Source organism: Trematomus bernacchii, unplaced genomic scaffold, assembly GCF_902827165.1.
Source record: "Trematomus bernacchii unplaced genomic scaffold, fTreBer1.1, whole genome shotgun sequence".
Lineage (NCBI taxonomy): Eukaryota > Metazoa > Chordata > Actinopteri > Perciformes > Nototheniidae > Trematomus > Trematomus bernacchii.
In genome coordinates, this window is record NW_022987547.1 from 4,862,203 (window position 1) to 4,888,845 (window position 26,643).

At 41.0% G+C, this 26,643-nt stretch overlaps 1 protein-coding gene across 9 annotated transcripts in view; it reads right to left on the reverse strand.

Annotated features, from left to right (window-relative positions):
- Positions 1-3,589: 3,589 nt before the first annotated feature.
- rgs3a (regulator of G protein signaling 3a) overlaps positions 3,590-26,643 on the reverse strand; it is a 127,603-nt gene continuing 104,549 nt past the window's right edge. For 8 of the 9 annotated variants that reach the window (XM_034122862.1, XM_034122864.1, XM_034122865.1 and 5 more), the window contains 5 exons: positions 17,566-17,636; positions 8,085-8,186; positions 7,070-7,131; positions 5,850-6,016; positions 3,590-5,696 (listed from right to left, as the gene is read on the reverse strand). In XM_034122862.1, coding sequence (XP_033978753.1) covers positions 5,496-5,696; positions 5,850-6,016; positions 7,070-7,131; positions 8,085-8,186; positions 17,566-17,636 — 603 coding nt within the window. In that variant the 3' untranslated portion in view covers positions 3,590-5,495. Of the gene's footprint in view, positions 5,697-5,849; positions 6,017-7,069; positions 7,132-8,084; positions 8,187-8,492; positions 10,666-17,565; positions 17,637-26,643 lie in introns of those variants that run through there. The other variant, XM_034122870.1, reaches the window with a different exon arrangement.

A 26,643-nucleotide genomic window follows, 5' to 3' on the forward strand; every position in this document is an offset into this window, starting at 1 on the left:
AAAGCATTGAGATAAAATCTCATTTTCAATGCTGACCTGGCCAAGAAGGCAGCAACGTTACACATAACACATAACACAAACATATAAAATACAGAGAACATAACTAAGAAAACAAAAGACGAAAAAGCAGTCACTACATTATGCACATTAGGACAGTAAGAAAGGTACACTATTTATTACTGAAAAAATAATAAAGGTGAGCTCAGCACAGTTGGCTCTTATCACAGAGAGCGAGTTTCCCTCTTGTGCCAGAATCTGCAAATGTGTACGCCGTATCTGTGAATTGACAGATGGTATCAAGGCTGCAAGAAAATAAACATAATATTGACGTTAATAATGGCGTCACCTTGTGCAGCAGGTCAGAAAATGTGATGAATGTAGAAATGATACGCATAAAGAAAACTAGTTATGATCCTAATCTAATTGTGTTTTAATTGGCAATAAACTGTGGGGATGAAACTATGTGTTCAAAAAGACACTTGTTCTATGCAGTACTACTGTCAAGTCGAGCAAACAACAAACACATTTCCTCAACATTAAACAAGGCTGAGGTGTCCACTGAGGGCAGCTGGAGAGACGTGATGTTTGTTTTGTAAACCTGCCAAGAGCTGAAAGGATAGGCTGATCTGAGAATTAGGGATTAATCAATGCTTAAGCCCCTTGACTGAAGCGCAAATAGGGGAGAGACGAGAAGGGGACTCCCACTGAATTCAGCAGGAACCATGTTATGGGGTTTTTTGTATTCATGGTACTGAAACTGATATAAATACACACACTATTTCTGATATATTTATGTATTTTGATCATCTGCAAGAGTTGTAAATGTCGTGAAATAATTGATGTGTAGAAATGACTTTACATGAATCTTTAAAGGGGACCTATCATGCAAAATGCACTTGTGTACGTCTTTTATACATGAATATGTGTCCCCGGTGTTCCAGGGAACTAACCAAGTGTCAGAAAACACAAGCCTCTCTCTTTTCCTCCATACCCAAATCTCTAAAAAAGGGGCTGCAACGGATCTGATACAGACTGATCCAGATTTGAACATTTCTCTGATGTCAGGACGGAGGAGCTGACCTATCAGGGGAATGAGAGGTTGCCGTGGCATGGTAACAGCATGGTAACACGACACTCGTGGTCAGCTGCAGCGCATGCAAACTAAGACAGGGTGGAGGAGAGCAAAATAGAGCGAAATGAGGCATGGCTAAAATGCATGATCTGTTTGGTATTTTGAAAAAGCAAAACTTATAAATATACCTTATATAGGTATGGCCCTACAATATATTATTCAAATATAGCATGGTAGGTCCACTTTAAATAACTTTCTGCCCACAAAGACAATGTTGCAACTCCTGACAAGAAATCAAATGTTTTTTTTATAAAGTTTAACCATTTCCCAACAATGTTAGTCAGACGCAATGAATGATCATTTTATGCCAGAACTACACTTTTTTAACTACACAGCATGTGTGCTGTGAGGGCAGCTGAACTGACAAAGCAATAAAGAAAAAGGAACGGGAAGCTTATTTCCCTGCAGCCCATAAGACAAGACATGGGTATCTTTATAAGGACAACATTGAAAAAGGGCTGTAAAGATAATAAAAGAGTGACTCCATATCCGTTTGAACTTCCAACCAAGTAAGATAAGAGACGGAAACTGTGGAGGAAACATCAATGGCCATAAGAGAGGAAATGCTATAGCTGTTTTTGGGGTTCATGTGACAGCTGAATTTGAAAACAATGACAGGCACTATAATATGGTTTACACAGATGGAAGAGGAAGGAAACATAAACAAAGGATTTGGTGAAGGAATCCAGCTCCAGTGCGGGCCCTCCATTGTATGCCATTAAAGATGAGGGTAGAAACAAAAATACAAGCGTGGGTTCTGAAGACAAAGAGTCGACAGGGATTGGGACGAAGAGGAAACAGGACGAGAGGCGATAGTAAGGTTGATTACAATTCCTTTTGGGAAAAGACGCTGTGTCTGTCAAAACAGATGGCAGCTGGTAAAGAGGATTAGGCGCTGTTACTTCTGTTTCCAACACTACTTCAGACTGATCAACCCCCCCAAACACTGACAAACACACACACACACACCCCCCCCCCCCACACACACACACACACACACACCCACACACACACACACACACACACACACACACACACACACACACCCCCCCACACACACACACACACACACACAGATCTGTTTCCTCTCATCCCAGCCCAACAGCCCAACAGCCCAACAGCCCCTCAACACTCGACCCTGTGTCACACTCACTGGCTCTTCTTCTCAGAAGAACAACACAGCTGGGATCAGGAGGAGTCGTGATGTTCCAGCTCCATACGACTCCACTCCATCACCCAACATTTTGGACTGTTGCCAAAGTATGGAAGACAATGTATTTGTTCCATTTGTATCTTCATAGATGTGGGATTTATTAAAGAGAATCCTGTTGACAACTTCAAACTTCCTGTTGTAGTTTTGGCCATCATTACCCCAACCAATGAGGTTACGTCTTCGATGTGTTGAGTGTCTGTCTGTAAGCAGGATTGCGTAAAAACATCCTAATTTTCATGTCAATTGAAAGGGCGTAGCATGGGATAAGGAAGAACCCATTCAGATACACTTAAGTATATGTATGTATTTTCACTTTCATAAACATTCTGAGGCATTTAGCCTTGGCGTAGGTCAATGCTTTCTGACTTACTATCTTTTGGTTATGGTAATATTATTGTACTTATAGGAACACAGTGACATTAATTTGAATAAAGGGGATACAAACAAAAGTATTCACACAGTTAGACAGGTTTGAACAAACCTACAAGTTAGCAATATTATTCAAGCAGTGTATTTTTGGGGTAAAACCAAAATGTTGGTAAACTGTGTGCATGACTAGGAAATTCACATTTAAACCAGGAAACAGACGGTAAACTGTGGATATTCCTCTAACTGCTCTTGTTTTAGATGTCAAATTAGTTTTCAGTGTTTCAATTTTGTGAGGATGTTATCATTGAGAGGAATTAATTATTGTTCAGTTACTTTTTTGATAATAACCATATCAAATCATATCAGTCAAACTCAATTTCAACGCGGGCCACATCAGCATTATGGTTGCACTCAAAGGGCCGGTTGTAACTATATAAATATACATATATAAATATATAATATATATATAAAATAATGTATTATATTACATTATTGCCTCTGAATTGGATTATTATTGGATAGGGTAATAATTAACTACGTTTGAAAGCGGAAGTCCAGGGCAAATAATTGCAAGTCTCTTCAGTGCGCATGTCACAAAATGAGATGCATTGTGGGACATGTAGTTTATGGGCAACCTGCTTCTGTAAAGCGGCATGTAACCATATATTAAACGTATTATATTCTTTGCAAGCTCTTGCGGGGCCACATAAAATGAAGTCGCGGGCCGGATTTGGCCCCCGGGCCTTAAGTTTGACACCCCTGACTTAAGGTTAACAGTGTGTTACATTTGTATCAGTGCATGCTTATGGGCATGTTTGTGACCAATACACATTGGTAAATGAACATTACAAGAATAATCAGACAACACATCGCACTTCATCAGTTGGTTGGTTTATTTATCATTAGCATTGACACCAAATGTACTCTACTGTTTCTCTTGCTATCATAGGAGATGCATTTTGAATTGTAAACAGTGAAAATGATAAAATGCATTTCAGAAAACTCCTTACAAGCAGTGTATGACCAGGGAAAAGAGCAGATTGTACCTGCTCTAGCTTTTTCTTTTAAACAATACATGTCATCTTATAGTTGCGAGTCTCTCATATGTACATAGTTACAGCTGGGTCCCATGTTCACCAGCAGAGACCTATGGGTTTGATGTTTTTGTTTGTTTTTAATGTGTTATCACAGTTTTCTTAAAGAATTATATTTACAACCATAACAGCCCCCAGCTGCCTGCTGCCAGGGGTTAACACACAGTTAGAATCACTTGCTTAAAATTCATTAAACTACTTATGGTTCTTGAAAGTTTACGTTGTAAGTCAACCTTATAGCTCTATGTGTTTTTCTCTCTTAACAAATACAGTTAATACAGAGCTCAAGCCGTTCATCTTTCCCATACACATTCAAAACTATACAAATAAATGAACAAACCAAACATAACAATCAAATAAAAAAACAATATTGCACTTAAAGTTCAGGCATTGGACCTGTTTAATGGTTAAGAGGAAAGTGAGAGCTTTTTTAGCTGAGTGCTTTAGAGGAGGTGAGGGTGTCTGTAGAAGCATCCAGCAAGTTAATCTAAATAAATAGGCAAACCTTTGTACAACATTTTTTTTTTCCTCCAACAAGAAACGAGCAACCTTTTGTGTATTGCTCAGGAGAAATGGGGAGTGCAGGTTGGAACGCTAAAGCATATAAAAACAATGAGTGTGTAGAAAAACCAAAGATAAACCAAGCTGGAGTCGTGGCAATGTCCTGAGAAAAGCTTCCTCGATTAGTCCAGAATGAGCTACAATGGTAAAGCAAATGTCGTTTGGCTGCTCGGAACATTTTATTCTTCAGTTTTCGTTCCTTGTTGTAAACAGTCTTTGGAGACAGGAAGCAAGTCGTCTTTTTTTTCTTCCGCTACTGGCTTCGAATGCAACTTTAAATGTCTTTTAATGTGAGAGTGACACATATCTGCGTTTCATCACAGCTCCAGTCCATCCGTTATTTATACGTTTGTGTTCTTTGCCCATCTCTGTCTCCATCTTTGTCTTTCCACAGTCTTGGGATGCACTAAGGGGAAAGCTGTTTGCAGAAGCTTTACAGGAGGGTGCAGGTGTTTAACAGAGATGTGCGTGAAGCAGCCATTATGCTAGCTTTCATTCAGACATCCTGTTTTTTGACCCCTCTTTAATACAGTTTGAATGAGAAAAGAACATGAAGGGAAAGGACTTGGTGTCGTACCGACAGCTTTGAAGTGGCTTCACAGAGAACATGGTGGAGGAAAGGAGGGGATTTAAAGTGGGAGTCTTAAAAGGAAATTAAGGAAAAAAAGTGACAAAACAGTACCGGACTGTCTTCATGTCTGCGGGGTTTTCTGAGCAACCCCTCTTTTTCCTCCAGTACAACTGGGGGAAAAAACGTAGAAACACAACCAAAAGACTGACACCACAAAAAAAGAGAAACAGTGATCAGACACTAGCTCCTGCTCCAGCCCTCGCCTGTGGGCTTCTGTACTTTTTACACAACCATCCATCCATTCATCCGTCCATTCATTCATCCATCCGCCTGGTAACTGTGTAAACTACATTCCTTTGCAGTGCCATAGCTTTGCCACGTCCTCTCACATCATAACAACAACAAAATCATAGTGGACAGGATGACATACACAACCAAAAAGTTTAAAAAAAAAAGGCAAACAAAGACACCTCCCGCCCGCTCTACTTTTTTTCAAGTCTGACCCTTTTTTTTCTCTCTACGTGATTCTCTTCTCCACAGATCTTTTCAGGGCTCTTATGAAGAAGATGAAGTCGGAGTGGGGCTAGCCTTTTTTTGGTTGATTAAGTCCACGTAGAGTTCTGAGCGCAGGAATCGGGGGTATGAGTCCTTCTCCATCAGCCCGTATATCCGCCTCTGTGCTAGGTCAAAGCAGGAGCGTGTCACATTCTGCAGGTTGTCCTTAGTGTGATCTCTGGTGTAAGAATCCAGATTTACCTGCAGGGAGAAACAGATCAAAATAAGTTAGAGAAGTGCACAATTACAATGATATTTTTAAAGAAATACCAGGAGGAGAAATGCATGTTGTTGTTGTTTTGCAGGAAGCTGTTTTGACGCCATCCCCCCCCCTGTGTGTGAACTCTCACTCACCTCTTTACAAGACTGGATCGCGATGTATTCTGCAAAGATTTTCTTGGCTTTGGAGGCCATCTTGGACTGCGACTTAACCTTCTTGTATTCCTCACATGCGAGCCAGAATTCCAGATTCTCCTCGCTGAACTCTGTGCGCAGGAAAGCTCTGAACGCTGCCAGGCCATCTGAGAGAAAGCAGAGAGAAGGAGGTGGAGAATAAACAAGAGGAGAGTTGACTCGAGTGCCATGGCAACCTCACAGCTCAAGCGCTCCTTGGAGTTTCAGAGACCAAAATAGCGCTGTGACGGCCTCTTGAATCATGTGGTTGGAATAAAGTGAGGCATAAAAAAACCCTAACAACACTGCGGGGTACATTCAAGTCTTAACATATTTAAGGTGACATCACCCACCCTGCAGCATGACATCTTTGCATTCCCCTTTACCCATGCTGTGAATGAACAAAGGGAAGACTGTTTCAGTGTAAGAGGAAAATGACTAACTCGGGCACTTTTTTTTTTTCTAGTGTAAGGAGGAAAGGGCTAATTCTGGCACTTTGGGCATTTTAAGTTTCAGTCCAGTGAATGATTTGAGGAAGAAGGCATCCAGAAGAAAGAATAGCAGGAAGCTGTGTCCACCCACTTCTCCCGTCTGCACCTTTCCGTTCCCATGAATCACCCACGCCACGCTGATAAGCAGAGCCAGTGAAGGCAGTCATCTCTTACCTCATTCTGGTAAGCAGGAGTGAGGTAAGAGGAAATAAGAAGGGGGGAGAGAAAAGAGGCCAACTGAGCCCAACGAGGAACAGATGTAGGGCTGGCTTTCTATCAGCTTTTGAGAAGAATTGGGATTCAACAGTGGGGAAGATAAACTGTGGGGGGGGGGGGGGGGGGGTGGAGATAGCAACTTGCAGGTTGCCTGTTTTAGTCTTTCCTCATCTGTATTTACTGCATGGAAGTCGTTTGTTGGGATTGGGGAAACTTGATGCAAACGCACGCTTGCTGCAGCTCTCTGTGTGTGTGTGTGTGTAATCCATATATCAGTGCATATGTTTCCCTGTGCTCCCCACCCTCCCCCTCATGCAAGCACTGTATGTCTACATTAACCCACTATCTACAACAGTTTTGCACTTTAATCATGCTGCACAATCTATCAAAAACTAAAATACACATGATAGCCATGGAGGTTAATTAGTAGATGAGAAACACAAGCCATACAAAAGGAATACAAAAGTGACTTACATTTGTGTGTCAGCAGCTTGTCAAGTGAGTCCCCCCATTTGAGTGCTTCCTCTGCCGTGGGCCTGCAGATAAAAGCAGAGCGATTCTTTAACAAGCCCATCTCAGCCAGGTTTCTCATTGTGTGACCCATCCGCAGAACTCTGTCTATGCTGTGTGGACGAGTGGAAACCGATGCAGGTAATTCCTCTCCGTTGTATCCCTCCTCTCTAGTCTACTGCTCTTCTCCTCTCATGCGGTTCTGCTTTGTGAAAGCTGAGAGCACTGAGAGCCATGAGTCTATCTGCTTTACCCTGGTGGGGGGAGGCTTATATATTCCCACTCAATGCCACTTGGAAGGAGGGAGAGGAGGGGCTCCAGCCAACCAATGGGGATGTGTTGTCAGATTTAGAGACCTCCTCCCCCACCAGTGTTTGGCTGCCCCCTGCTGCCTCTCATTCTTTCTGTAGACTGCTGTAAAGCTGTCTGTAATACACATCTCAGGCATTCACTTATACTGTAACACAAGTTTGATATGTTATCTATTTTACATGTTGGTGTATGTGGATATTTGATGTGCCTTTTTTGTTTTCAGCAGACATTCATGTGGAAAATGAGTTTTAAAAATGCTGTTTTGTTGTTTATTTGACTGTCTTTTAGAAACAATTAAGAACAGATATTGCGTTCATGTGTTGAAGCAGCTGCTTGTCAATGCGCCAGCTTTTTAAAGTTATAAAATGGAAGACATTTGAATACATTCATCTATAACAGCATATGCTATTTTTCACATTATCTATATAAATACAAATCCAATGCCAAGACACAAAATTAGCTATCTCCCCTTCAAATGCGCCATTGTTAAAATAAACATTCTCTCATTCATTTCGTTAACGCCACACATTACAAGCACCCTCCAATCCCTGCTGCTGCTGCCCACATGTCTGTCTGCCAAGGCCAGCTCATCACCAGTTGTGGCAAGACCCGGAAAACAGTCTCACTCCCACCCACATGCACACGCTGTCAGGAAGCGGCCACTTACTTGACTGACTTCATAGATTTGTCTAACTTGCTGGCTGGGTTGCTTCCTGGGGATTCATTCCTCCTCCGCAGGAAAGCCAGCCGATTCTTCATGTCTTTGGCCCTGGGTGAAGGACAGATAGAGAGAGGAAGAACAAAGGGGAGAGTGAAGGAAAGGTTTATGATAACAGAAGGAGAGGGAAAGTTAAGAAGGTCAATGGAATGAGGATGAAAGGAATGATAAAGGGGACAGAGGAGGTGGATAAAAGGAGACATGGGAAGAAAGTGTGTTGAGCCCGAGTCCAAAGTCCACAACTAAAACAATCCAAGCCAAGGGAATCACCAATTAAGATATTCCGCATTGTAAATCCACATGAAATCAAACCCACAAAAGCCAGAAAAGGTTGAAAATAAACGTTGTATTGTGTACATTTTAGTCTTCAGCCAGGTGTGTCAGCCAAAACTTTTCCAAAAAGGCGGCTGTCAAGCTCCCTTTGCCCGCTTCGTGTCAGCGCCTCGCCTGTCAATCTAATATCTCTAACAGTCTTTCGTGGAGATGCGTCCCTGGCAGGTTCCTCGGCAGGGACTGAGCGAATGTGGCAGAGAAGGAGGAGAGAGACTCAATCCTCACTCCTCTGTTTCATCACGCCATCTCTCCATGTGCCTAGAGGGCTTGCTGAGAGGGAGGTGACCCAGGGCCGAGGCAACAGGGCACAGTGACCCCTATTCTGCTGCTCGCCTTCAGCAGCATCCAAGACCCCCTGACCGACCTGTTTCACCTTCGAACCATCACACACACACACACACACACGCTGCCATCATGCGCCACCTTAAATCTCACACAAGGTGATACACCAACCCTCGGTCCCCAAGGGTTCGTACAGAATCCTGCGCATTCCCATAATCCCATGGTGCCTGTCCTGGCTTTTCCCGACCCGGAGCACGTGCTGCCTCATTGGGATGTGACCTCACTCAACACCCATTTCCTGAGTCCCTGCTTTTGATTTCCACTGTGGATTGGCTGGCCCGCTAATAATGCAGCACGGCGGTGTGAGCTAATCACTGCAAGCTGTGCCACCGCCAGCCATCAGCCCCCAGGAGGGCATGTACACCCCAAATTAGGAAACAAGGCTTCCAGTTATAGACACTTATGATTCTAACGTGCACACACAGGGGGTTGGAAGAACTCACAACTGCGGATTAGCACAAGAACTGTACAGAAATGTACTTGGATGGGGATTAAAGAAACACCCACACGTATATTTCAAAGAACCCCCTCTGCACCTGTGCCAACTCATGCCCACTTCACTGGTGCTTTCATGCCTATCACAGGTGTCGGAGAACTCCCAGTCTCCACCGGTGAGTGATGGGAAGTGGGAGAGATAATTTATGCATGCGTAGATGCACGGTGGTTACATTCGTGGCTGCGGGACCGAACAGAGAACACAGTCAGCTGTCTGGTGTGAGGTTTTCCAACTGCCGAAGGACAGGAAAGGTAGAAACATGCCCGCACACATGATACAACATGACTGCATGAGCTGTTGGGGAACAGCAGCTGAATAGCTCCTTTAAAAATCACGATGAGTGCGACTTTGTGGGTGTATTGATTTTGGTTTGTTTGGGTTTGGGGGGTTAGCTGGTGCAGATTACTTTAGGTGATTCAGAAAACCACAGGAGGCCTTTTTCAGAGCGTTGCTAAAGTTCAGGAGGGTGGAAATGCCAAATGAGTGACATAGAAAATAGATGTACTAGCAATAAATCGAAAAAGCATCCATCAGTGTGGATATCCAGAATGTGGAAGGTTTTTCTTTTTCCCAGACAAGATAAGTGGAAAAAGATTGAAATTCCCCAAATAGACTCAAAACAAAAGAGACGGTGAAAGACGTTTAGAGGACACATTTGAAATGAATTCCACATCTAATCCTAAGAAATACCGGACCGGCCACACAGCATCACTGGTGGAGGGATGACTCATCCATTGATTGAAACAACCTATGTGTCCTGTATGAGGCAGGATTATACCAGATGCTGAACTGCTGTATTAAGACCTCTCTTTTATTGCAAAACATCAGGGCGCTCTTACGCAGTACCCCTGAGTAACGCTCACACTTGCCAGCCTGAAGGACATTATCACCCAAATAAAAACTCTCTTGCTGTTAAATAAACTCATAACATCAGAGCGGGATTCATTAGATTGTTCTATTTTTAGGCCGCTCGAGGCAATTAGGTCTTGAGCGGTTCATGTGTTAGCTCCAAGACAGCCTCCTTCTTGCCAGTGCATGTGAGGAAGAGACGTGTTTTATATGGGCTGGAAAATATTTTCCTGGCCTGACAAAAGACGCCTTATTATTTATGTCTGGCTTTATACAAGCTGAGCCCGTGTGAGTATGATGTGACAATGATGTCATGGCAACAGTCACTTTAAGATAAATGTATGTTTCTATCCTGCCACCATGTGGGTGCCAATGGATACTGCAAACACAACACATGGCATTTTCCGGCTTCAAGCAGAACTGATTGCCTGAAATTCTTCTATTCCCAATAATTGGTGTCAACACTGGAAACAGCTTGATCCTACATAATCCGAGGATCTATACTTGAATACAGAACTGACACTATTCTTGAAAACATCTCATTTATATTGCATATCATGTAGCTGCCTCATTCAAACCACTTCACATTGGCAACTGCAGAAATCCTTTTCTCACCTCCGCATAATAGGTCACACTGTGGGAGGTGTGGGAAACTCAAGCCATAATTGAAACTGCCTGCGTGGACATTAACTCAACGGGAGTCAACAGCAACTCCGACTTGAAAGAAGGCCACAATACTCCTCCCTAAACACACCCTTTGAACAGCGACAGCCAGTGGGCTACATTCATGTCTGTGACCTCCAGACGTAGAGGATTGCATTGTTATAAAAAACTATTAGCATGTTGAGTAAAACCTTCTTGGGTGGAACTCTAAACACTTAACTCTCACTTACAACAAGAGGAGAAATGGACTGATTCAGCCACACTCTTAGGCCAACTCCAACCACGGTCACAGATATCTCTTTATCAGTTTTAATCAATATCATAGACGGAAAGTAGTGTTGTACTTGAGTCTATTTCGAGGAACGTCACTCAAGAATGATATTGCACACAGTTCTCTTAGCACCTAGGCTCCCTGTGTGCTAATGGCACCTCTCGCAGTCTCTCACGTTGAGCACCTCTGTATTTAGAGTTCATACTTTACTGTATCTGCAAATAACTCCCCAGCACTAACACCATTCACGGTGTACACTAATCACACTCCGTTTGATTCATGACACGCACTGAACCCTCCACTTAACGTAATCTGCTAAAAGACTGACACATGCTCTTTAAAGGATTATCAAATGATGATGATCTTTGATCCAACATGTTTGCCATCCATAAATGTATCGTCCAATGCCCAGCAAGCTCACAAAATGCCTACTGTATGTTTGCAGCATGTGAACACCTGAGTGTCTGTTGGTGTCTTTGCAAGAGAGCGATGTATGTGCTTGAGTGAAGACGTGAGAGGTTTTTATCTCCACAATTATCTGCAGGTTTCCGTCCTCTTATTCCCTCTTTGCTTGGCTCACATTAGATACACTAATAGCACCCCACCGGCTATTCCTGGTGTTCTGGAAAGTAGGCCGCACTCCCAGGGAAAGGCTCTGGGAGCACATGGTCGAGAACTGCAGACAGACACACTGCAGATCACAAAGAACCATGCTAACACAAGCCAAATCCACTGGCCCATTTCATCCCACCTTTGTTGTTTGCTATGTAGAGCTTTGTTCCCCACAAAGAGAGGACTCTGCCCTTTGTAAAGCCCATGAGATTTGGGGTGCAGTGATGAGTACAGCATTGAAATACAGTCAGTGAGAGCAGCGGCCAAGTTTCAAGCATGTTTCTGACTCCCTCTGCCACTTTCTATTTAGAGAAGGCTGTGTATGCAGAACACGCCACACAAACAACACTGTTGAAGCGCGTGGCTCTGTTTGTGCCTCTGTGCGAGAGTATTGGGTCAAGGGTTGTGTCAGTGTGTCTGTAACACTTGAAATAACATTTCCATGGCTTGGGCTCTGACTAAAAAGATGATTACACACTGTAACTGTTTGTTCTGTGCTTTGCTCACATACAAAATACTCCAGAGAGGTGACAGATGACACACTAGTAACACAAAAAGAAAGAGAAGTGCCTCACAACAAAGAAAGTCACTCTGCCATGTTCCTCGAAGCACAATGAAAAAGGGAATTGTCCTAAATTTCATCCATAAATATATCGCTATGTCATTCACAGTCTTCCTCAATCAAACCCCCCCAAAAAGCTCTATTTCTGAGCACACTCACCTTCCTAGCCACCAAGACCACATGAGCAATCCTATTCCTGAAATCCAGGCTGCGTATAATAAGAAAAAGGGGCAGCCTCGAGTTAGAACTCAAAACTCCTTGCTCCAAAATAGTTTGAGCCCTTTGGTCTCACGGGGGTTTCGTCTCCCTCACTGCGACTGTCAAATGAGATCCATGTAGAGGTCAGATAGCTTCCTACCAGCTTTAGAGCATCGATTCCTGTGGGATGTATTACAGCCCCCTCCCACGCTTCCCTCATCCTCTCTTCTGATGTCTCTTATTCTCGATAATCAAAGTGCAGATGAGCCTTGCTCTTACCTTTCCAGGTACTTCTCTGAGAAATCAACCATAGTGTGAAACATGGGTGCCAGCCTGTACGCAGGTTCACTTGGTGGGTGTGGAAATAAGACTGCATGAAAGCGTGTGTCAGGAGGTGCTCGGGGCCCAGGGGTTTGTTTGACAATCACATTCCTCTAACCCCTGAGAGGATGTGTTGGTTATATAGTCCGGGGGGTCTGGGGAAGGCGGACCCTGGGCTAACCCAATCACCACGCAGAGTTTAGAGAGCACAGATTCCTTCCACTGGGGTCTAGAGATTTTGTTTTTGTTTATGGGTTGGTAAGTGGAGGTGACATTTGTCTTTTGAGGGAAATCAATGACTTTACTAATGTAAGGAACTGTTCATCTGTCTCAGATCAAATCAGCAGTCTGTTTTAAATCTAACAACACGCTACAAGAGAGACTTAAAAAGCATCAAATTATCATATTATCTCTTCTGTAGTTTGTGCAGTGAATGCTTGTTCGCATTAAATTGAATTCAATAGATAAGTTCATAACTGGCTGTCTGTGTGACAATACAATCTAATCTGTTCAATCAAGAACTGAAAATAGATGAACATCAGTTTGCTCCCTGTTTACCTACTTTACTTGACAGGCTTTAGTCATGTTTTAAACATGATGTTACAACCTCAAGTGCTGATGCTTGATTCAAGATTGTGTGTTGTCCCTCTGATTCAATAAATGTACAATATAAGTCCAGACAGAGTCGTGTTATAAGTTTAATGTATGAAACTTAAGGTCTATTAGTATGTAGAAATCCAACTTTGTCTCATTCTAACAAAGTTAATGAAAAAGCGTGAACACAGTTCTTGTGGGGAATACAATTCCACACATTCTACACATCAAAGCTTGTTTCGAGGCCTTTGGGGGTGTTTCTGCATGAAAACTGTAAAAAGTAATAAACAGAGTTGCCTCAAGTCATGCTACTTTATTAGATTACGATTGAAATGATGGCGGTCAAGTTGCATTGTGTGTTGATAGAAGGATCTTTATTGTCACTGTGCTTAGAACAATGAAAATGGGGGTAAAGTAGGTGCTAGGATTTGACAAGTAAGAAGAATGCATGGAATAAAACGAATGAACAATGTTGTAGCAGTGCAATGGTTAACATGTGGAGCACTCTTTAAAGCACTATTGTCTCTGGTAATGTGCAATAAGTGCCCTAAGTGTTCACACCTTGGGATCCAGCTGTTATTTCTGTGTCTCTGTTATTTCTTTTTCATAAGGTGAGGACATAAGGTTCCCTTTTCATGGAGTCCACTTAACTGTAAAAGACGTACTTGTAGATGTATTTATATAACCTGAAAGGCGAAGACGCTTTTTAGACATAATGGCTTTGAGTGGTTCACATAATGTCAGCACTGATTGTACAACAAGGTCAGTGCACATCATGTCAAACTAAAGAACTAATGTTCATTTCTGCCAACTTTCACGACACACTCACATGGATTTTGGCAGCAAAACCATGAAAAAACCAACAACAACAGGTGAAATCAATTGTGTGCCTGGGAACTGCTACAAGGGATGGCACAGGATCAAAACTGTGAACAATATTACTCTACATCTCTCAATACTGAGAAGATAACATCAGGTTACAAATATATATATAGAGATACATATATACATTTATATACAGAAACACAAACATACAGATGTAATATGTGCTGTGTTTGTAATAAAAACGTCTCTCTCCAACTGTCAGTATTTCTTGCCTTTATGAATCAAACTTTGATACCTTGGAATAATCTACATTTCCACACCGATCTCTCTGGTGCGCTAGTTGATGTAGTTTTATGGCTTTATTGCTACTTGCTGTAAATCACCGGTTGGGAAAAAGCAGTATAGTGCTAAGTGCAGGGATATATAGCTCGGGGTAGCAGAACACCTGGAGTGGGTAACACAATGTGTTAAAAGAGGGGGGGGGGGGGGGGGGGGGGGAGGCTGAGATAATGTGGACAATGTCAGGAAAACAGCTGTGCTGGATCCACAACACTAGACACAGGAAGTACATTCGTACAAAAAGGAGAGAAGAAAGAAGTGTAGGAAGCGCACAGGGGGGAAGAAACAGAGCAGAAGAGTGAGCATGTTTAAGAAGTTGATTGCTTTGTCTTTGTTATTGTAAACGATGCATATGGACCCAGTTGTTTGTAGAAGAAGGTAGATGTAACATGCTCTCACAAGTAAGTATCATTTCACCTCTATGTGATCAATTTGATTCTTTTCATGCATGTTTTTATGTCAAATGCTGTCATCTTTGTGTCATTAATGATAAGTAGGGTGCTTAAGGGAAGAACAACAGTGTTTACAGAGTAGGATGAACATATTCCAAGTTGCACACAATGCACAGAACAGGAGAAACATTAAGAAGAGAGGAAATAATATCTGGTGCATCGACTACATCCCCCACTCCAAAAAAAAATCCCATGGCCAAAGGTCAAAATACCTTCTTTAAGCTATAAATTGCTGCATCTTAATTTAATTTGACCAGATCAGATACTGTTTGCCACTAATCTCCATCTACACGCTCCAATGGCTCTGTCTATGTTATATTTAATATCAGCCTCCAACATCTGGAGGAAATAATTGAATTTCCTTTATGTTTAGTTGTATAGAAAGCCTCAGATGTATATCTATAGCAGCCAACATATTGCATTTGTATTCCTTGGAGGTACACAGAAAGATATTGTATTGGAGGTATGTTTATTGGTGTGACTTAATATGAATAAGTAGATTATTGCCCCTGGTGTTGTTTAGTGTGGCGAAATGAAAAATGGCTGGATATGGGTCTAAAAGATTATAAGAGATGGCAGGCTCAGATTATTGAGGATAATATGGAAACTAAAAGACACGTGCGTAAACACTAGTGCTCATGAACTTCTCATATTGATTAATAATGGCATAAAATGGTTGCAATCAATGATGGAACTAATTTTGTCTACGAGAGACAGAGACAAAACCTTTTCTTCTTCATCAGCGTCACACCTATGCAGTGCAGTGCAGTGCCTTTTAAAAAGCCACAAACACAGGTGAAACCATTTAAGGTAATTAGTGTTGCACCTGGCGGGGCAATCAGACATTTACATCGCAGCCAATCAACACCTTGCAGTGGGACAAGGAAAAGACAGACCCTGGTCAACTATAAAAAGAGTCTAAATTACTTACTTAATTAAAAATCTCTTAAAATAGGGGTATTTATGCAAGTGAAGAGGTGGTAAAAAAAGCAGTGTCTACATAAAAAAAAAAAATACTAAGTTTACAACCCTATTACATTACTTGGGTCTATCAAAAATGACATCATCCCACTTAAACATGGACAGATCTATTGAAGAAGTAAACATGTTTTTTTTATTATTAAGTACTGTGTCCATTTAATCACAGTTTTGATTCCTTTAAAAACCAAACCAGAATCCTCAGCAGGGACAGAGTGATGAGTAAGGAGAGATGAGCTAACATCATGATTCATGTTTGTTTACCTACTGTAGTAAGAAAATCACTGTTTGCAGATCATGGCCGATGAGCTATGTCAACAAATGCTGTTAGCCAAGTTGCAAAGTGTGGCTAGACTCAAATTGTTAAAACTATTTAACTTGTTATTTGTGTACCCAGTCTGACGTTAAATACAATTGCTCCTTCTTCTTACATTTATTAAAAATGATCACACATTCTAGATTTAAAACTACATTTTAAGGGAATAAATAACATGTTGTAAACCTAAAAAATAAACAATGTATGCTGTTAAGTGTCTGTGTTATTAATGCAAATAAAGCTGATCTGAAGCAGTTTTGCAGCAGTGGACAAAAGGCAACATATTCCAGACTCGGGGAAAAGGCTGTGGAATCTTAATCACTTAATCTGCTGGTTAACTAAACAACATAAAAACTCAGCTTTTGCAGAAGAATGGGCAGCCATCAGACCCAAGGACAGCCACTGTGAGTGGTTTCATTGTCCATTGTGCTTTCATCTTGATGAACAGGAGCGTGAATAAGGCTCATTGAACAGCTGAGGCGTCGACACACATCTTACACACCTTACTTCTCACACAGGCGAGAATGTCAGACACACATGTGTTACTACAGCACACACATCATTCTCCACTTAATTAAGTAGATGATAATCAGCACTGGATGATTAGCTTTCACAGTCACCTTAAGCCTCAAACGTGCTTCTTCATTTGCAGCTCTGTGAACACGTGCAGGTTTTGCACAGGCTGTCACAGCGCTCAAAATATTTGAATGCACCATTAAAGTGCAAAGAAAAGTCAAATCTGAAACCTATTTTTACATTGACATACACTAAAGTATCCAATAAAGAGAATAACGTTTAAGGTTTTAAATATAGCCATTGTTGTGTGTATTATGTCCTGACATGTTCCCTAATCCACTCACACCTATACAACACGTTGTCAGATGAGCCCTGGGGTCTCAATTAACCCCCCATGTGCTTTTTTTTATCACTCACCAATCTAAGTAATGGATGTTAAAGCAGGGTTTGAAATTAAGAGCCTTTTCTGGATACACAAGTTGATTAAATTAGCATGAAAATAAAAGGCTGACTGAGAATTGAAAGCAAAACCGGTGAAGGCATTTGTCATCACAATGAAAGATATGTTGTGCTTGCTCTCACTCACTCTTATTCCTTTTCGTTCTGACATATTTGTAATCCTTAGTCAAGGCATGTGTTTCTAAATGTTGTTACAAGTAAAAACACAACATGCTATTCCCTGTTTACAACTTTCACAATGAGCAGATGGTGAAACTGAAAAAAGACATACACCAAAAAGAAAGGGATTTGCTTGAGTACTTACAGGTTCTTGGATTTCTTCTTCTTTGTTCCTTCGGGGCTGACCTCACAGCTACAGGGGGATCCGGCGCTCAGCTGAGGGGAGATGAAGGAGAGCACACACTGCATCATCCACCCTCCACACAGAGAGAGGGCCCTGTAGCCTCATGCAGACACTGGGGCTAGCTTTAACTAGCTTCCAATAGGCAGTGACAACCTAAGTCAGATAGCAGGCTAGTGAGTCCTCGATGTGTCCAGTTAGGCTACACTGAGACTAGCCGGTAACACACACGGTCAGCCACCAAAATGAATAATCCATAACAGCAGTCCATAGTGTAAATCCCACAAGGCAAAGCTCTCAGAAGTGTGTGTTTTGCTGAAAACAGTCTGACTGTGTGTATGCAGCAGATGGTGTTTGTCAACAGAGGACAAGAAAGTAAGGGAAATCTGCGAGAGTGAGAGAGTGCGAAAGACCACGGCTGTTGTTTCTGCTGGCCTCCAACTGTGCCCCTAGGTTGGAAGTGTTGAGCCAAGACCCCCGGTTTCACATTACACTTTCTGCCAACCCACCATTTCCATTGGTTAAAAACGAAAAGGAAGTTGCTGCAGGGTGGGGAAGGGGTCAATCTCCGCTAATCTCAAGGCCTGAAGCTGCCCCATTGTGTGTGTGTGTGTGTGTGTGTGTGTGTGTGTGTGTGTGTGTGTGTGTGTGTGTGTGTGTGTGTGTGTGTGTGTGTGTGTGTGTGTGTGTGTGTGTGTGTGTCTAAATAATGAGCCATTGTATTACAGGAACACAGTTGAATCTGAGCTAGATACTGGCAACAGCTGCTAGCACATGGTTTAATGTTCTCTATCTCGGTGGGACCTAAGTGAGTTTCAGCCTTGAGAGTGAGGACATTTTGGAGAATTGGGTCCATTTTTGGCTGGCCTTCACTTCCTCAAGGTGCTGTTTTGAATAAAAGTGACACTCTACACCTCCTGTATGCTTTAAAGTACTAAGTCACTTATAATGGACTCCAAATGTCTGTAGAAACCTTTAAGAAGTCCCATCTTCTACCAGCAGTAACATAACAATCCATATTTACTTTCCCTGCCATAAAACGTTTTACCATCGGAATCTACCGTAAGTGCCTGAGTTCATGCCGACCGCAGCTGTTGTTATCCATCAGTGAGAAAGCTACAAACTTTTTACTTCTTGCGAGAAGATCAAAACCAGCTGTTCCCGCCTGTTTCCAGTCAATGCTATTGTATCCTGGCTTTAGCTTTACATTCAACAGATAGATGCTAGAGCTTTATCAATCTTCTTAGCTAACTCTCGGCAATAAAGTGAGTATGAGTTTTTCAAAAAATGTCAAACTATTCCAATAAGGTTCCATTTCATGTACTGTATTGTTAATAATGTAATGTTAAACACGCATCACAGCGATGAGGGACCTCATATTAACACAACCACATGGATACGTTTTTGTGTGAATGCCAGTTGTACATCCATACAGTGAAAATGTGTTTTCTCATTGTGTTTGTGGGACCATAATTATATTGTAAACAATAATGCTTATGCCCATGAGCAAACATATCCTGCATTATTCTATGTAAAGCCACCCTCCATAACACAACTGCCTTTAGTAATATCCAGTTGTGTTTTTTCATTGTTTTTAACATAGTTGCTCGGTTTTGTCTGTTTACAATCCTTGATAGAAGTAGAGCATCCACCTTCCATTTGATTGTCAAGTTAGGAAGTGTACGCTGTAGCGCTCTGCCTAAAGTCACTGTTGACTGTGAAAGGTGAATGAGTGTTTGTTGTGTAGGTATTGCCTAAAAATAGAAAAACCTAAGAGCAGGGACAAAATATGTGTGTAGCTGCTGTTTAATGCTATACTGACAACATTATCAATGTTTTAAATAAGGTAAAAAAGTGTTGATGCTTTAAGGTATTTAAAACAAGAGTTTGAGGAAAAGACAACTGTGAATATGATGAAAAAACAGGGACAGACATTAAGTAATTCACTCTATAGAATACAAACTTTAAATGTAGTGAACTGTGTTCTTCAATTTTAGACCTAGAATCAGTTATATTTGATATAATTGATATCCTCCAGCTTTAGAAGTAACTTCATGCTCCAAAAAGTGCTATGTTAGCTTTGATGAGCATGTATTAAGTCACTGAGGATCAGAAGAGAAATTGAAATCTAATCAGTAAGCTCAGTGCAAACAGCAAACCATGGGAATCATAACCCCTGTGGAGCCATTGGACAGGCTTTCCCCCTGAAACCACAATAAACAATTGAAAAACAATGCAAGTTTGCGATCTCCAGAGACATTTGTCCCGATGAAGTCCCTGGGACAGGATTATTCAGGGGATTTAGGAGAACAAGTTATGCTGTGTGGCCATCACAGACCAGAGAGGGATAGTCTGCATGATGGGTCAGTCTTTGGCCACTAGCCGCCTGCATGTAAAGACTGGATGCTCATTCACACCAGAATGCTATGTTTCAGCTGGATGAGATACACAGGGACAGGGAAATGTGTCTTGCTGCTACAACAGGCATCAGCAAGGGGTTAATAAGATGCATATTTAGAATCATAATGTAAAGGGTGCATAATGTCTGAATAAATCTACACACTACCAACCACATCTGCAGCAGTAACAAAAGAACAATGTGGATGGTATCCAAGCAGAAGCAGTGAGCAATCTGAGGCTGGACCATAAAACTGAATATTTTATAAAAAACAGGTCTATATCTATTTTAAGGTTTTCTATGTTTCTCTTATTTTTACGTATTCCTTCTGGCAGCCAGACTCCACCCGGGGCCCCCCTACACACAAAAGTGACTTTGACATACAACACACACATTCTCACACACACACAGTCTGCCTGGCAATAACCAGAGAGGCATAAAAAGTCTAAGTATTTTCTAAAAATAGCCCCAGTGTGTGTGTGTGTGTGTGTGTGTGTGTGTGTGTGTGTGTGTGTGTGTGTGTGTGTGTGTGTGTGTGTGTGTGTGTGTGTGTGTGTGTGTGTGTGTGTGTGTGTATGTGTGTGTGTGTGTGTGTGTGTGTGTGTGTGTGTGTGTGTGTGTGTGTGTGTGTGTGTGTGTGTGTGTGTGCTCATGTGTATAGACTCCACGCATGCCTCACTGAAGACAGTAAGAAAACACACGATCTGCCAAAGACCACACGACAGTTAAGCCCCCCCCGAGCATGGGATGCAGATGTTGACACGCCATTATGGGTTGTGGTGTGGCAGATACAAAGATAAAGGTTTAAAATGGCTGCATGTGTGCTGCACATGTTTCTTTTTGTAATACCTTTTTCTACATTCCTATGTATCTATACATGCAACCACGTGGGAGGGCAATGATATAAACTTCCTGGCAATGCTGAAGTAAGTTCTAAATTAACTTATTATTATTAGCGTGTTCATTCAGCCAAAGTCAAGTGAGCTTAGTGAGTGTGGTTGGGAGAGAAGATAGGAAAAAACAAAGGGCTGCTATTCCGATTAGACAAGGACCATTTGCCTGTCTTTGTCTCAATAAACTGTGCATTCTTAACTTAGGCTCTGCACTAACAAACACATTGTAAAAACAATATTCTAAACACAGCTCTGAAACATTCTTGTCCCAGACTCAAAGTCCTCTGAAAACCTAAAAGGTGAAGAAATGAATATTGGTATTTGTGTTTTTAAACTTCTTCTCACCACTTGAACCCTTTAACCTCTGCAGCTTTTCTTCATCAGACCTCCCTCAGACTGCTTCCTTCCCTCTCATTCCATGGTTTTCAAAAATAAATTGACAAGCTGGCGTAGGAACAATGTTTCAGGGACTCGGAAAACCCATTTTTGTTCAGTGCAGCTTTGGATTTGTGCTACATGTTCAAAGCTAGTTTCCTGACATTGTGTGGTTCTACTGTGTGATTGTGTGTGGAAAGACCAGAAGTGGAGCTTATATCTGTAAGAGAAAAAGGAGAAACATTTGTTGGTACTTCTGTTTTGTATTAAATAAATAAGTGCCTTAAAGCTTAACCAAAATCGCTGTTTATCAGGATGTGGAATCTATAAAGTGCACAGAGGAAGAAATGATCCCTAAAATTGTCTCCATGTGACTCTCCAAACCAGACTGCACTACTTTAATTCGCAGGATGTATCTGCTATTGGGGATGCAGAAAACCTGGTTGTAAAACGTCCTACTTGCAAATTCATGTGTAGTTACAAAAGCTATGAATCATTTTCTATTTCTCATTTTTATATAATTTAATTCACGTTTCTTTCTTTCTAACCTACACTATTTTTGTTTCCTTTTAACATCAAACTACTTCGCTACCTTTGAAAAACTGACAGTGAATGAGCAATAGATAACAGCAGGTTTGTTTGACACATAATGAGGTGGGAATCAAGTCAATTTTCACTCGCTATCTTTTATTATGAGAGTCAGGCTCATGTTCATTATTAGGCTGTAGCGTCGTCTAATATAGAAAACAGTTTTATATAACAACTAAACTAATAAAAGAACTGCATTAGTTTTAAGTATGTGTGTTTTTTTTTGGATGAAATCACTCCCAAAATGGTCCCAGAAAGACTTATTTTGAGTATGAGTATTTCTCATGGACACGGACTCTTTTCTATACTGGGCTTCAGGAGAGCTGCAGAGTTGTTTAATACAGGTGTATTTAGTATACGCTTTAAACTCCAGGTGTGACTTATCCATTAATAATGGCCAGTGTGAATGTGATCCCGAAGTCGAAAAACCAAAAGATATAAGGAGATTTATTGTGCAATTCTTTAGTTATAATAACTTTCAGTCAAGTTTTTCCATCCAGGAAAACAGGCCTTATTTTAATTTGCAAAAATACAATTCCGCCAGCTGTTACTATGTTGGACTCTAATAGCAATTCATTTGGATAACCTGTGTTAGTTAACTGGGCAAACAACCTGACACAGCTTGCTTGTTTGATGATATTGTTGGCCATTTCTTGGCCTTGATGAATGTTTGCACTTCCTCGTAGATCTTGGCCAACGAGTAGAAAGAAAATAAGAAAAAGGAGACAAAAAACAGAGCTCCCTCTCTCCGAAGGATATTGGAGTAACAATGGAGCTTTTATAAGAGCCAGAAAACACAGCGAGATATGGAGGAAAAAGATTTAATAAAGTTCCAAACTAAAGAATAAACAAAGAAACGTGGGAGAGAAATCACAAAACCAAATGCTGAACCCATTTCTTTCTCATCGTTCTTTCTTTGATTCATAACAAAGTTTTAATTTGTTGAGAACATTTCTCTGACGCGTTTGCCTCTATAATTGTGTTTGATGTGTTATTAAATAACCTAAACATAGCCTAAATGCCATGTTTGGTTTTTCATTGTTTCAATTTATATCACAGGAAATATTTTTCTAACTTCCTTTACATATAAAAAGGACATTTTGGGGTGGAATAAACTTGTGGTTGTAGAGGAGGGAGTATGATTGTGTGTATGTGTGTGTGTTTGTGTGTGTTTCTGAGTGCTTCTGTAATTGGATGTCAGCTGCTGACACACTCACAAAATACACACATACAGTACAATGGCAAAACCACAATATGCACTAATATCTGAAAATAAACTCAGTGAGCCACAGACAGGATACTGACTCATTCCTACTCAAACTACATAATGAAAGCAGATACAAAAGGTGCATTGTCTGCACATTTGTGTGTGTGTGATGTTACCACACAGAGAGAGGGCATATATGTGTGTGTGTGTGTGTGTGTGTGTGTGTGTGTGTGTGTGTGTGTGTGTGTGTGTGTGTGTTTGTACTTGATCTGACTCTCCTCTGCCTCCTGTTATTCAGCACTGCTCAGGAGAATGCTGCTTCCTGCATAAGTACTTCCATGTCACAGGATGTTAATGAACAATGCTCGAGCAAAAGTCACTTCTCGGAGTTGCTCTGAAGAGCTGGCTGGTTACTGAGGCCTGGAAATGTTTCTATCTATTAAAATGTTATTGACATTTTCTGACCAGCGGATGAGCTTTCTCCTTGGAATTTAAATGGCCACAGCCTCAAAATCCTTTCCAAAGCAAGCAGCTATGCACAGACCGGCCATCAGGAGCACCGAAAGGCCAACCATTTCTTATTGACTGCAGACACAATGGAGCAAAACACCAAATACCTTTTTTTATGCTATGCTGTTTACATAAATAGTTGTATTTGTCTTCAAAAGCTGTGTTACAGTTATGAATGTATAACCGAAGTCTGCAATCTGGTGCAGCCTGCCTCTGAGGCTTCATGTTGGCATACACTCGCATAAGGCAATTAGCAAAGATGATGGATTTGTCACTTGCTACGATGACGCAAGAGTAAGAAATATTAGTGACACAAGCCCCTAACGACCCCATCTATCCTACTACTGGATTTAATAGCTGACAAGACAGAAAATAAATGAATAAGAAAAAAAACATTATGCTGGCCGTGTACAGTCTTTGCTGAGCATGATTCATTTATTGTTTTTGGGTTAATTGCAGAATCCACATATCTTTGTCTAGCTATTACAGTTGAACAGCCATTTATTATAGAATCATTACTGTACTATATAATAGTCTTCTAATAAATAATTATGACATCGATCAAGTTGTATTTAACATGTCTGTGTCGTAATTATCTATTCATATAGGTGTTTATTTGTACAACATGCCATTGTTTAACGACTTAATAATATATAAACAACATTCTTGGTATTCTTCTTATATACCTATTCCGAGGTTATGCTAATGTGCCGAATATTTGCTGCATCATTAGGCTGCATTTGTCATGCTTAATTGCAATAATGTTTTTGAACATTTATGTGAGTGACGTCAATCACATTGTCGCTGTGGGGCTGCTTGCCACCCCCTCTACATTTTACATTCAGACCATGCCGACAGCTCTGCGTTCTACGTGGAAACATCTTGATAAACATAATTGTAATATCTATTAACTACGTTTTTGAAGGTGTAGGTGCTACTTCTGGACGATTATTGGCTACAGGATTCTATTCACAGCCAACATAAAGGGCTTCTTTACAGACAAGGGAAGCAATCTATTGGAAAGCAGCCTGCTCGTTGAGATGAGATGTATGGCATTTGGGAGGGAAGGGAGGAATGCTGCGAATGAGAGTCAGAGGTGGCAGTCATGCGATATTGATCACTAACACACTCATGTAAACAAAGTGCTTCACCTCGCAGTGGAAGTAAACAACACATAGCATTTGTGTAATATCTGACTTTAACGTGGAAAACATCTGTTCCCTGAGTTTTCTGTCTGCAAGCCTCATTTAATGTGTTTTATATTGCAAATCCATTAGCCTCAGCTAGCTAAATGTTGCGGTCATATCATCATTCATTCATCCTTGAATAAACAATCCATTAAAAACCGGATGCAGAACAACAACAAAAAAGTCAAGCACATTATAAAGATCAGCGGTTATAAATGATGAACTGCTATGGTGCTCCTCAAGGCTTAGTACTGAGAAACTCTGGACTCTGGAAATCTATACTTAAACAAAAATAAAGTTCCTTGTGTACTTTTTTTGCGTTATGTCAGCTTTTATGATAATAATAGAGCAAACTGAGTGCTTGTGTTTTATCGGTTGTTTACTGAACAAAATGTCCCAAAGAAAAGCATTGAAGGCGGTGCAGTAGTTCTCTGTATCAAAAAACACAACTCTAGACATTTTATTTTGAAGATAATTTACTCAGACTAGAGCTAAAAACATAACTTTAATATGTATTCAATTGAATAATAAATCAATATATGCCTTACTTCAAGTGTAATGAATGGCAGCACAAAACAGCCAGAAAGATGAATGCTGTCTTACGGGGAAACTGAATGGTATGTTAGTCTATTAAATAAGGAACATACTACAAATTGTTGTAATCATAGCAGGAAAGCCAGAAACAGGAACCCTTAGGTAATAGCTACATTTTCAAAAGAGATGTAATGTTTTATTTCATAATGCACACCTCTTTCTAATATAAAGTAAACTAAGATGTCCCTATCTCTACCTCCAGCTATTATTGTTCCCTTGACCCTGTTCCCGTCCTGTGAGGACAGCATGTGTGGTCCCATCATCGCCCCAGCATTGTTCACCCTGACTCCTGCCTTCTGATTGATTGGTGTGTGTGTGTGTGTGTATATGTGTATGTGTATGTGTATGTGTATGTGTATGTGTGTGTGTGTGTGTGTGTGTGTGTGTTTGTACTTGAAACTTCAATCTTAGCCAGCTAAACATGCTGATCAAATAACTGGCATGCACATAGAGTACACAGCGTACTTGTAGCCTCACTGTATGTACAAATATGGCTCTAAATACAGAACACACAGGGACTCGAACAAAAGGTTCTGTGTCCTACATGCACCTGCTTGCAAGTGGCTGCCTGAAATGGTAGTGGATGAGAATTGAAACGAGACATTTATAGTTAAAGGTTGCTGCAGCCGTTGATCTCACCATTTGTTTTGAGATTTTCTGCGCCAATTTTAATTGCTTGTGGCTGCTGTATTATCTCAATAAGAAAACACATGTTAGTAATAGTTAATAAGCCAAGTATATTAATAATGTTAAGGTAAATTAAAGGCTTTTGTCAAGTTATAATTAGATAATGGACAAATCAAAGCAATTGGTAATTGAACCTGAATCTTTGCAACTAAATGCATAGGCACGTTACACCCTGATAATGATGTTTTAGAACCTTATTATGGTTGAAACACTTTCCACTACACTTTTATAAAATGTCCTGCCTGCCTTTAGCTGTGACCTTTTATAATTTTGTAGTATTATCTTTGGTTATATGTGATCCAAAGCCTACGTAGGGTGTGAACTTGTGTGCGTTAGTGCCAGTGTGTTTTGTGCACATGTGCATATATATCCGAGAAACCATCTATCAATATTTATGTAACCGATTCCCAATTCAGCTAAAATACTGCTATGGCAACGGGCGCTGTAAACACCTCCACTCAAACACACACAGGACACAACTCTGAGGCCTTCTGGATCCTCTCTTGGATTAGGCCAACGTCAAGCGAGGGCTTTGTTGTACCAGTAACAGCATCCAAAGTCTTGTCACTTATTGCCCTTACTGCTTACACTTTAGGGCACTAA